The sequence below is a fragment of the Mesoplodon densirostris genome, chromosome 10 (assembly GCF_025265405.1).
Source record: "Mesoplodon densirostris isolate mMesDen1 chromosome 10, mMesDen1 primary haplotype, whole genome shotgun sequence".
Classification (NCBI taxonomy): Eukaryota; Metazoa; Chordata; class Mammalia; order Artiodactyla; family Ziphiidae; genus Mesoplodon; species Mesoplodon densirostris.
In genome coordinates, this window is record NC_082670.1 from 32,377,397 (window position 1) to 32,389,273 (window position 11,877).

An 11,877-nucleotide genomic window follows, 5' to 3' on the forward strand; every position below is an offset into this window, starting at 1 on the left:
ATCTCAGTCTTTGCTGGTCTGATTCTCTTGCCTGTTGTTCCTAATGACCCTTGCTTATGGGGTTTTTTTTCCCCTTGTTTGTTTTCACTGTAAGCTTAGATTCCTTGAAATTTTATCTGAAGGAATTCCTTGGGGCCTGGGTTTAAAGTACAATCCTAAAGAGAGGAATGCATTTGCTTCTGCCAGGTGCCTAAAGGCACTATCAACCTGAGATCACTTTAAACTGAATTGTCAGCTTGAGGATTTTCCAGTCCACATAGGCCATATGAATTCTCCACCCAAACAGTACTGAGAGCCAGCTGTGCTTACATATTATCTTTTTTTTTTGCGGTACGCAGGCCTCTCTCACTGCTGTGGCCTCTCCCGTTGCGGAGCACAGGCTCCGGACACGCAGGCTCAGCGGCCATGGCTCACGGGCCCAGCCGCTCTGCGGCATGTGGGATCCTCCCGGACCGGGGCACGAACCCGCGTCCCCTGCATCAGCAGGCGGACTCTCAACCACTGCACCACCAGGGAAGCCCCATATTATCATATTTTTGTCCCCATCTTCTACCTCCCCTTGCATCCAAGACCAAAGCTAAGTAGATGAGTTGTGGGATTGGTTCCGTCTTTGAATGATCGTGTCATCTGTTCAGTTTAAATAGGAAGGGTCTCTCATCTGACTTCCCACTTTGTAGGAGCATGAGATTTATTGCCCATCCAACACGTGGCCCCTGAAGTGGTAATTCTAGGCCACCCACAAAAGCAGCAGAATAAAAAGATGAGTGACACGAGTGTTTATGAACTGGCTCCTACATAAAGTCCCAGTCCCGGGAGCCACTCAGAGACTCTATGGCTTTCAGCTGGCCTCAAGGTCACTCACCAGTCCTTTTCCTTCTATACCAGAATCATTATTTTAGGGCAAGAATGGGAGGATTTGAGGACATGATGACCCAGATCCAAGCAGAAGAAGGGTGGAATGGCAGAAGGCTGAGCTGCTCTTCTTGTCCAGCCCTCAGGCAGTCCAAGAGCCCTCTAGTCATCTCTGAGCCAGTTGGGTTCCCAGGCAGCTGTGACCCTTGCCCTTGAATGGGAAAGACCAGAACGGGCCAAGACCAAATGTGTCCCCACAGATGCGTTTCTCACTGGGGCAGTGGCAGAGCTGAGGACAGCTCCTTACTACTCTTTGCTCAAAGGGAGATGTCTTCTGTCCTTGCCTGCATTTCGGCGCCTCTTCCGACTCAAGAAGCTCTCTAGCTTCTTGCTTCGTTTCAGCTCCTTGAACTTCTCAGCTAGGACCAACTGGCGCTGCTCAGCTAGAGGACAAGGAGAAAGAAAGCTGGTAAGCAAAGGAGGAAGCCGGCTTCTTTCCCTTTCCCCAGGTCAGTAATTCTCAACCACTATGCAGGGATATGTGACTCATCTGGAGTTCACCGGCGTGTGTAAGCAAGCTGACTTCTATGAATCTACTCTTTCTCAATTCAACCAACTATGAGCTCCTTCTCTGTGCCCTATCCACATATGTGGGGGTGGGACAGAGATAAAAAGGACACTCCCTGCCCATAGTCATTAGGGATACAAGAATGGTTACAAACAACAACTCCCTACTATTTCTACTTTCCTCCAACTTACCATGGGATCCAGCCTTCATGCCTCCCTTAGGGAGCTCATGGACCCCGAACACAGTATCCTGCCTCTATGGCCACCCAACCCCTGTTCCTGTAACTAGCCGCTATGGCCACCCAACCCCTGTTCCTGTAACTAGCCTGTCATAGCTGTGCCCCACTCACATTTCTTCAGGAAGTATGGCCGATGGCCCTGCTGGGCCTGAGCCCGCCGCTCCTGCTTCAGGGCCAGGTGCAGCTCCTGCTGCCGCTTCCGTTTCTGCTGTGCCATTTCTTGCTGCTCCTGAGGAGCAAAGATGAGATCGGTGAGACAGGTGAATAGCAGGGACTGAATCACCTCCTGCCTCGACCTGCTCTCACCTCCCTCCCCCGTATTCTGACTTACTCACCATTTGCTGAAGCAGCTGCTGCAGTTTCTCACGCTCCTCCCCTGAACGGCGCTTCTTCAGCTGCTTTTTCACAAGCTCCACGTTGGAAGATGAGTATGACAGTTAGCATTCTGTAAATGTTAGGTGAAACTCTGTGCCAAGCATTATTCTAAGAGGTTCGCATATGTTAACTCACATAAACACTATGAGACAGGAATTATTATCTTTCTGTGATAAGGAAACTGAAGCAAAAAGAGGTTAAGTAACTTGTCAATGATCACACAGCTAGTAAATTGACGCGCCCCGCTCCCCTCTGCCTGACTCTCGGACCTGTGCTCTAGTCTCACCACTCGGAATCCCCACAGACCAATCTCATGTTACTCACATCTTTCTCTCTGGCTCGGATGTCATTTAGGAATTGATACGTTTTATCAAACACCTCAGGATTATATTCCCCTGACAGATCGTCAAAGCGGGGGTCCCGGGCTACCTTTGGAGCGAACAGAGAGAATATAAAAGAACTGTTCAGTCTCCTTTCACTGAGAAAGAGCTTACTGGCTCCTCCTCACCTTCTTACTGATGGGAACAACTTGACGCAAAAATGGCACCCGGACCTTGGCTGACATTTCCAGGGGCCTGTGGAGAAATTAAACAGGTCAAGGGAACTCCAGTCTTGTCAAAGGCCTCCCACCTGCCACCCAAGAAAGCAGACACCTACTCAAGGTCCCAGCTACCCTCCAACTCCTGGGGCAGGCCTTGCGCCTCACCTGTGTTTATCTGCAACACATGCTTTTTGGACAGGTGGTCTGGCACTTTGCTTCTTAGTGCTGTTTCCGGTTACCAATTGTTTGTACGTCTTAGTCCCCACTTGGCTCTGCAATTCTAACAGCTCCTCAAATGACATGTGAGATGTGCCTGTGAAAGGTAGGTGGGGGTGGGAGGGAACCGCAACTCAGCTCAGCATCTGCCACTGCTGCAAAGACGCCATCCCATCTTCATTCCTTAGGTAACTGATCCTTTCCAACATCCCCTTCAGACCCATCACTGAAGGTCCTGGGCAGCACACGTTGTAATGGCGCTACACTGACAGGTAACTCCCCATCGGTTCCAGGTACCTGGGGCCTCACCTTGCTAAAGAAGGTGTATATGTAAGGCTCTTTTAAATCACTCCTTCACAGGTTTCCCCATAAGGACCTCTGTCTCCCTTGCTCAGCTACCATCGCCATTGTTCTGGTTCAGGATACGCTCAACACCTCTCACCTCCATCAGTACTCTAGCCTCCTCACTGCTCTCCCAACCTCCAGTCTCACTCCTCTCAAAGCTATGCTCCCCGCTTCAGCCTGGGAGAGGCATCTGAAAAGCAAAACCTGGGGAGGGGGTAAATTGGGAGATTGGGATTGACATATACACACTAGTATTGATATATATAAAATAGGTAACTAATAAGGACCTACTGTAGCACAGGGTACTCTACTCAATACTCTATAATGACCTATATGGGAAAAGAATCTAAAAAAGAGTGGATAGGACTTCCCTGGTGGCACAGTGGTTAAGAATCCGCCTGCCAATGCAGGGAACACGGGTTTGTTCCTGGTCTGGGAAGATCCCACATGCTGCGGAGCAACTAAGTCCGTGTGCCGTAACTACTGAAGCCCGCGCCTGGAGCCCGTGCTCCGCAACGAGAAGCCACCGCAATGAGAAGCCTGCGCACCGCAACAAAGAGGAGCCCCCGCTCAGCGGAACCAGAGAAAAGCCCACGTACAGCAACGAAGACCCAACACAGCCAAAAATAATATAAAATTAAAAAATGAGTGGATATATGTATATGTATAACTGATTCACTTTGCTGTACACCCGAAACTAACATATTGTAAATCAGCCATATTCCCAATAAAAATTTTTTTACAAAAGGAAACTACTTCAGACCTGAAGTTTTCACTTTAAGTCTTTAATAAAGTAACCTCCTCTTTCCAAAACAAAAAAAGGCAAATCTTATCACTCCCACCTCATTTCCACATACATATCCTACACGTCATGTCACTCCAGAACTCAAAACTCCCCGATGGCTTCCATCTTGCTCAGAGGAAAAGCTCTAGGCTTTGTAATAGCCTGAAGACCCCATGTGACCTAGCCTGGGTTTTGGCTCTAATCTCATCTCCTACCATCTCCTCCTTCCTACTCCTCTCCAGTCAACTGGCCTCCAAGCAGTTCCTAAGCAGGAAGGTATGCTCCCACCTCAGTTCCTTTGCACCTGACTTTGCTTGGAACACTTACTCCAGCTGCACTGCTTGCTCCCTCGCCTCCTTCGAACGGTTTCTCAAATGTCACCTACCCAGTGAGGCCTTCTGTGATTACTTAAAACAGTAACTCCTTCCCTGCTTTCTCTTCAAAGCTCTTATCACCTTTTTCAAAAAATTTACCCTTTAAAAATCTGCAATTCCGTGTTTTATTGTCTTTTATTAATTTGCTTGGGTTTTTTTAAACCCCTAAAAGGTAAGCTTCCTGAGGACAGTGTTGTGCTGCTTTATTTACTACTGTTATCTCCAGCATCTAGAACTGTGCCTGCACACAACAGATGCTCACTAATGTTGGCAAAATTTGTTGAATCCTCACCTACTAAACCTTCCCCAACAATCCATCCCCTTTCCTGACTCTGCTTTTGAACATAACGTTTCCTCCCTGCGAAAAACCCTCTTCGCCCTTTAAAAAACTGCTCAGGATGTCCTTAATCCAGGAAGCATCCTCTCTCACTCCCCACTTTCCAGTGCGTTGGGGGCGCTCCCGGTGTTTGCATCTTTCAGAGAACTGAGTCTCACGGTCACGGCGTCTCCAGGCTCCGAGCCCGCACCACACGCGGTGCCACTAGCCCCTCACCCCGCCCCCGCGGCTGCCCCTCGGCCCGGCGCCGTCCCCTCACCCTTCTGCAGGTCCCCGGGCCCCAGGCCCCCGCCGTCCCGAGCCCCGCGAGGCGACCCGGAGGCCGCCCATTCCCGGGAGTTCGCACTCAGCATCTGCTCGCACGGCGCGCCGAAGACTAATGGCGCTCCTTCCGCTCCGGCGGCCGCCGCCCCGCCCCGCTCCTTCCGGCATCTCCGGCAGGCCGAGTCCGCGAGGCTTGGTGACAATAGAGCAGATCCTGCCCACCGCCGGGCGGGCCGCTGGTGGGCGGCCGGGGAGCCCTCCCTGGGCGGACAAGGGCGCCCACCGTAAATAACGTTGCCCCCTCCCTTTTGTCGCTTGGGCTGCACTCCGCGCCGAAGAGAAACTCCGGCCAGGCCGTGGTGGTATTTGGTTTCCTAATGCCCTTGGCTGAAAAGCCAGAACCTCAGCACCCTGGCCCCACTGCAAACTCCTGCCGTCCCTTGTCTACTCCACACAAAAGAGATCACACGTTTGGAGACTTTCAATTCATTTTTATAAAATCTGAGCTGGCTGAGAGCATCAGGGTACAGCAACAGCTCAAGGAAGGGTGGGATTATCTGCTGGTCCTCCCCTCCCCAGGTCAGGGAGAAGGAGATTTCATGCCAACAGCTGCAACTCCTCTCAGCTCCCAATCAATGCTCAGGGCTCAAGCAGCGGGAAGAGGTGGAAAGAGGGGTGGGGAGGGGAAGCTCCTGAGGCTGACACTGCTTGCTTCTCCCTCCTCCCCATTCCCTTCGCTTCCCAGCAGAGCATGGCTGACCTGGGGCAGAGCAGAGGCCCAGGAGCAGTTGGAGGGAGGTGAATGGGACAGAGCACCAAGGGGAAGGGGCCCTCGGCCCAAGGAGGAAGGGACCTAGCCCTCCCCCCTGCAGCTCCCCACTAAGTTCACAGCACAGAAAACACCTCTAGTCCAGCAACTCCATGTGGAGGTATACCAAGTCCAGGGTCCAAAGGGGCAGGCGGGGGAGAGATGGGCAAGGGCAGTGAAGACACCAGCAGGCTCAGGAAGGGAGGCGGCAGAAACTTCCTCCTACCCATGGGAGGAGACAATGGGGCGACTGATATTGCTGTTGGTGGTCATGGCATTCAGCTCCCACCTGGAAGGCCAAAAATGACAGGCAGAAAGGACAGAAGGGGGAGCCTCCACCCCCAAGGCCAGAATTGCTCAAACAAAGCAATGAACACACCAGTACCTTCAACTTCCTAAAGCTCCACCACCCACGGCCAGCTCTTCCTTACAGCCCTGTGAGGGTTAAGAATCAGGCCTCCACCCACCACCAAATCCACTACCACCCACTAGTGCACCTGCAAGCTCATGTGGACTTCCTGTTTATGTTTACCTATTGATATTCTTGTGCCCAACACCTGGAGAAAAACATCTGTGTATACATCTCAATAAACGTCCCAACCTACCTTTCCTCCTCTGCTCAGATCCAACCAGGATGCCCCTCCCCCCACCAGGAATGTCGGGTTTTGCTCTCAACTCCCATCCTTTCAAGGCCCTGATTCAGCTCTCCTATCCTCCCTGAGGCCTTCCCCAGCCATCCCACCATATTAAAATTAAATTCCTCTCTTTCTGACAACTGTCATTCTACAAAGTGCCTCCTTATGCCAAGGCTCTACTCTACTTGGTACTAGGCACTTGCACATGTGTTCGTCTTGGGCCAGCCTGGGATCCATCTGTTCAGCCTTATATACTCTATCACCAAATACTGAACACACAGACCCTCAGCAAGTAAGAATTAAGCTGAACTGAATCAAGGAGAGGAAAAGTGTCGCAGAATGACCCAGAAGGGCACAATTATACACAAGACAACTTTCAGTGCTTGATTTACACCTAAGAATGGAATTCAAAGGGAAGGAGCTAGGAAGGGCCTCCCTTAATTCTGGAATTAATGTGATCCAGAGGCTCCTAAACTTGTTTTTTCTCTGCAGCTAGGTTCTAAGGTTTAATCAAACTTTTTCAGCATATTAACAAAAATAACTGCATAAGCTCAGGAATTAGGAAGTGAGGCCTGTGGGCTTGGTTTGAGAACTGGACATTTTTTCCACAAAACTTACCCAGCTGACAGTTTTATATTTCCTTCTAGCTCCCTCTCCACAAGTACACTACAGAACAAAATCTTCTCTCTCCGGCACACGGAGACCAAAGCCAATCAGGTCACGCCTGTGCTGCCCACTCACCCTCAACCAGTCCCTCCTTTCCAACCATTCACTGTACCTGATGTCATGGGGCAAACAGGACTGGTCCAGGTTATACTGAATTACAGCCAGTTTGCACAGCGTCTTCAGACTAGGGCCTTTAAAGGAGGAGTGGGGGAGAGGGAGATGGTCAAAGCCGAGGAAAGGGTCCAGTCCTGGATATCACCACCCAAAGACAGGGACCCTGATGGCAAAAGCATTTAGAGAAAAAGCGTACTTACTAAAGTCCAAAATGTGTAAGTCAGAATGATCTATGAGGTCAAATTCATCTCCCAGGCCTTCCTCAGGAGACGGACTACAGGGATCAAAAGAGAGATGAAGGAAGTAGTGAAGACCACCCACGAGACCCTCTCGCTCAAATGTCTCCCACGTTAGTCACAGGCTTAGGCCCTTCCTGGAAGCCTCCCCTCTCTCCTCCTAACCTGGTACCCCCAAAGAGGACAATCTTGTCACCAACAATACAGCAGCACTGGCGCCGGCGGGGACATGGCCCCTTCCCCTTCGGTTCAATCTTTTTCCAGGTAAACGACACTAAAGAGAAGTTTAAATGGAGGTTCAACACCTGCTAGCCCAGAAATCCTCTCCACCCCCGCCCCTCACCCACTCAGGATTATTCTTTTCTTTTCCACGCCCCCTCAATTGCTCCCTGTCCCTCCCTTAGGGCCAGTGCTCTTTACCAGGGTTAAACTTCCAGAGGTCATGGAAGTGCCGGTTCAGCCTTGCATTATAGCCACCAAAAATGTACAGCTCCCCATTGTAGCCAACTGGAAGGAGAGAGGAATGTCAAGAATGTAGGGGCAATGGGGGGACGGGGACTCCGCAGGGACCTAACAGACACTCACAGGCTGAGTGGCTCCGGCGCCCCTCGGGCAGCACTGGGGTGGGTGGACAGTCCAGCCAGGCCTCAGTCCTCGTGTCAAAGACACGGATACGGTTGCAGTAAATCTCATTGTTGGAATGGAATGGCCCGAAACGGTCTGCACGGCCCCCAAAGACATACATGTGCCTGCCCAGCATTGTGGCCGAGTGGAAGTCCCTCCAGCGCGCAGGGTTGCCCTGGGCAGGAGCAGAGACGGGAGGGGGAGGGGTCAGCTTTCACTGTTTGAGCTCCCTATGGTTCCTTAAGTTGAGGGTGGGGATCTGGGAGAGAGGAAGAAGGGCCAACCTTTGTACAGATCAGGGTCCATGTCATGGTGCTGGTATCCAGCTTGTGAATGTCATTGGAAAAGCAGTCCGCCTGACAAGGAAGAGCAAGGAAGTGAAGGAAGGAATAAAAGGGAGGAGCAGGGGTCACTCTCTGACCCTCCGTCCCTCCCACCTCAGAACCTGCAGGCAAACCAAAGCCTCCCATTCCACTACTTTCAATTCCCCTTCCTCCTTCTCATTCCCACCCTAGGGAAACCTCTAGTTTCTTCCCAGACCTACCAGCTGCTCGTAGCCCCCGAAAATGTACATGGTCTTGCCCAGGACACAAGCCGAATGTCCATCCCGGGCCCCAGGAACTGTTCCTGCCACTCGGGGTGTGGACCATTTGTGAGTATCTGAAGGAGGGGAGAGGGTGGTCCCAGTAAGCAAGCAGGTGCTCCCTCCTCGACTCTGGGGCGCCTTATTCCCAGCCCCCCTCAGCCCACACCTTCCCCAGCCCCGCAAGGCACCATTTGGCAGAACACAGCCTCCAGAGACTCATACTCACTGACGTCAAAGGCATAGAGCACATTGCAGGCCCCTTCGGTGTCATTCCGCCCGCCCCAAAGGAAGACTGTGTCGTCGATGAGGACGGTGGAGTGTCCATACCGCATGTAGGGTACCACGGGAGCCTGTCCGCGGGTGGCGGGCCTCACTGGGGGCAGCTTTGTCCAACGCAAGGACACTGTGGGCACAGCTCTGCTCAGCCCTGGGAACCTCCCTTCAGGCCGTCCACATTTTCCCAAACCACATGTTAGTTTCCTCCACTCCCTCTGGCTGTGGGGGCCACCATCAAACCTCACTCAGCCACCCACTGCCCTCCCTGATGTGGGCACCCAGGGATGGTCCCTGAGTTAGCTTACCTGCATTGAAAATGTGCACATCAATCTGACGCAGCGTCTCATAGTCTTCACCCGAGCAGTAACCCCCGAAGGAGTACACCCGGTGTCCGACAGCCACTGCAGCATGGTTCACCCTGCGGGGCCCGCCCTCCAGGTGCACCGTCCACCGTAACATCCCCTGGGCCGCTGGTTACAGCAACATGCCCCCCCGGCACGGCCTGCTGCCTTCGCTACCTGCACACAAGTTAGGGCCACGGGCTCCTCAGGCAAAGCCTTTGCCTGGCTCAACTCTGCCCAGGACTAGCCTTGCCTCGAAGTGTCACCCTGGTGGCCCTCCCACACCACCCCTCCACAGCTCAGGTGGCTGGCTCTGCCCCAGGGAAGCTGCTGAGGTCAGGAAGCTAGCCCTGGCCCTGTGTTCTCCAACAGCAAAGGGTGGGGCCGCTCTGACCTGACTGCCAGCTCAGACTGCCGATCAAGGGCTCAACGTGGTCGTCCCCTACTCATGGCGGCCGCACCCTGTCACTGGCCTGGCCCAAGCTCCAAGCCCCCTTCAAAGGTCCGTGAGTTCTCTCGTCTTTCTGACTCTGCTCTGCCTACTGCCACCTCTCTAAGAATCTCCGTGCTCTTTGAGGTGGGGAGAGGGATCTCAAAATACTCAGAGCTATTAATAGCCCAGCCAACCCCAGACAGTCCACTGAAAGCTGGCATGAGTGCCTCCAAGCAGAAAAGCTTTTAGGCTTTTAGAGTGGAACAGTTCCTCTATCCAGGACGGGCTGGGATTGATCCTGGACAGGGACCTCCATGGATGATCAGCCCCTCATAGGGGGCTCTTGTCAAGCAGAGCTGTGGTCATTGGGGTCACCCAGGGCTCCTCACAGGCATGAGGAGTTCCTTTGACAGCTGTGCCTGGCATGCTGCCAAGAACTTAAGCCAGAAAGGTATGTGTGTGCTGGGGATTGAGGGGGTAGGGTTTTCTCCTCGTGCCACTTGCCCAACCTAGCCATTGTGGTAGAGAACAAGCTATTTCCAGCAGCTCTTTTCCCACTTGGGTCTCTGAAAGGGGACAGGGGTGGGGGTGTGCACTGGAAAGGGAAAGGAAAGAAAAATGCCCTTGCGCAGGACAAGAAAAAGACCCAGGCATGAGAGATCATGGTCTCTTAAAGACAACCCGCTAACCTAGTGATAATGGGTACATCTGAAGGCTCTGTCAGGCAAATCCTGCAGCTGGCACTGCCTGCTCTGGCAGCACCTGCTGGGTTTGGGTAGATCATCTGCTCCCTGTTCAAGAAGCCCTGGCAGAAGGGAAAAAAAAAAAAAAAAAAGAAGCCCTGGCAGAAGGAAGAGCCAGGCAGAATCTCAGGCACAGAAAAAGCTCAAGTAAGGGAGGCCCCTCGCAAGAAAGACACACAGGTTTCAGCTGGCTTGCCAGCCCTCCTGCCCCTGCCCAACCTCCCTCAACCCCCAACCCCATGCTTTAAATAGCCACTCTGCCAAACCTGAAATAGCCCCTCAGGAAACCACTCTCACTTCATTACTCCTGTCCTCAATCCAAAAGCTCTTGGATCTGGGCTTGTAAGGACAGATAGGAAGGAGGTTGAAGAGCTTAAGAACTGGAGTCCATCTTCCCTCATAGCTTCCACTCCCCACTTCAGCTATATCAAGGTAAAGCAAAGAACTCAGAGGACAAGAGAGAAGCAATTCCATCCAAAGGTGGAGAAAAAAACCTTAGCTTCTCCTCCAAAAAAAAAAAAAAAAAAAACTCAAGCTCGTGGAGAACAAGCCCCCAGGGTCTCAGGGGCTCCTCTTATCCCTGGGTCTCTCCCATCCTCCATCACTGCCGCATTCTCAAGCTTCTTCAATTCCCTTCATGTACCTACCCCCCTTCCTATTCTCTTGCAATTTTCACTCCCCGTTTCTGGCCCTTCTTGATCTCCTGAGAGCTTTGCCGTTTTCTCCTTCTTCCTTCTCCCACAACTCCAAGCTCCACCCCGACAGCCCTCCATTTTCCCTCTTCCCCTAAGGGAAAAAAAGCTAATATCCATTGACCCTTTTCCGCCAGAGATATTCCTCCCTGTATGTGACGCTAGCCCTGTCGTCTCCCAGTCATCCCAACCTCCCCTCCCGCACAACTCCAGACACCCCCCGCCCTTTTCTTCCATTATCCTCAGCTTCCCTGTTCTCCTCATAACCCGATCTTCTTTCCAATTTCCTTTAGTGCCTCCTCCGGCTACCAGGTCTCCCCCACTGGTCTCCTCACCATCCTCCCGGAGCCCTTCTTTCCCCATTAACACTTTCCTTTCCCATCATCCCCCTAGCTCCCTCCCCACCCCCACCTCTTCACTCTCAGGCCCCTCCCCCACGACTCCGGCGCTAAGCATGGGCGTCCCCAGCCCCTATAATTCTCCTTGTCCCTCAACCCACCCCGGGCTACCTGCCAGGCCGGGCCGGGGCGGGGCCGCGGGTCCTCACGCTGCCTGCAGCCTAGAACCCCGTTGCACGCCAACCGACGACTCGGTCCCCAACGAGATAAACACAACCAGGCTCTATCCTTCCGGCGGGCAGCTGTCTGCGCACATGCAGTCAGAGCTAAGTGCCCGAAGCCTATCGGGACTTGTAGTTCACGGGGCTCCGGAGGGACGTCAGGGGCTGAAGAGTGGGCAGGAGCCTGAGGAGATTCTGGGCATGTGCCCAGATACGTGTCAAAAAATCGCGGGAGTTACTGGGTAATGTAGTCCTTGGTTGTCCGGGAAG

General features: G+C 52.8%; 1 protein-coding gene across 2 annotated transcripts; it reads right to left on the bottom strand.

The window, feature by feature from the left end:
• Nucleotides 1-659: 659 nt before the first annotated feature.
• Nucleotides 660-11,707, bottom strand: KLHDC3 (kelch domain containing 3). 2 transcript variants are annotated; one of them, XM_060110127.1, is made up of 15 exons: nt 11,558-11,706; nt 9,145-9,357; nt 8,790-8,966; nt 8,522-8,637; nt 8,262-8,333; nt 7,939-8,152; nt 7,774-7,860; nt 7,519-7,627; nt 7,318-7,391; nt 2,740-2,887; nt 2,542-2,608; nt 2,358-2,462; nt 1,994-2,068; nt 1,770-1,887; nt 660-1,295 (listed from the first exon to the last, which is right to left on the bottom strand). In XM_060110127.1, exons 2-15 carry the CDS (start codon nt 9,296-9,298, stop codon nt 1,159-1,161), a joined length of 1,653 nt encoding a protein of 550 aa, XP_059966110.1. In that variant the 5' UTR covers nt 9,299-9,357; nt 11,558-11,706; the 3' UTR covers nt 660-1,158. The 2 variants fall into 2 exon arrangements, with proteins under 2 accessions (XP_059966110.1, XP_059966109.1); XM_060110126.1 differs by lacking the exons at nt 660-1,295; nt 1,770-1,887; nt 1,994-2,068; ... (1 more) ...; nt 2,542-2,608; nt 2,740-2,887 and adding exons at nt 5,831-5,991; nt 7,116-7,194 and having other exon boundaries at nt 11,558-11,707.
• Nucleotides 11,708-11,877: the final 170 nt, after the last annotated feature.

Coding starts and splice junctions, on each gene's coding strand:
- KLHDC3 (XM_060110127.1), bottom strand. CDS start 9,298: ATGTTACGGTGGACGGTGCACCTGGAGGGCGGGCCCCGCAGGGTGAAC. Junction 7,861..7,938: donor GCGCCGGAGCCACTCAGCCT/GTGAGTGTCTGT, acceptor CTCTCCTTCCAG/TTGGCTACAATGGGGAGCTG. Junction 1,888..1,993: donor AGCAGCTGCTTCAGCAAATG/GTGAGTAAGTCA, acceptor TTTGCTCCTCAG/GAGCAGCAAGAAATGGCACA.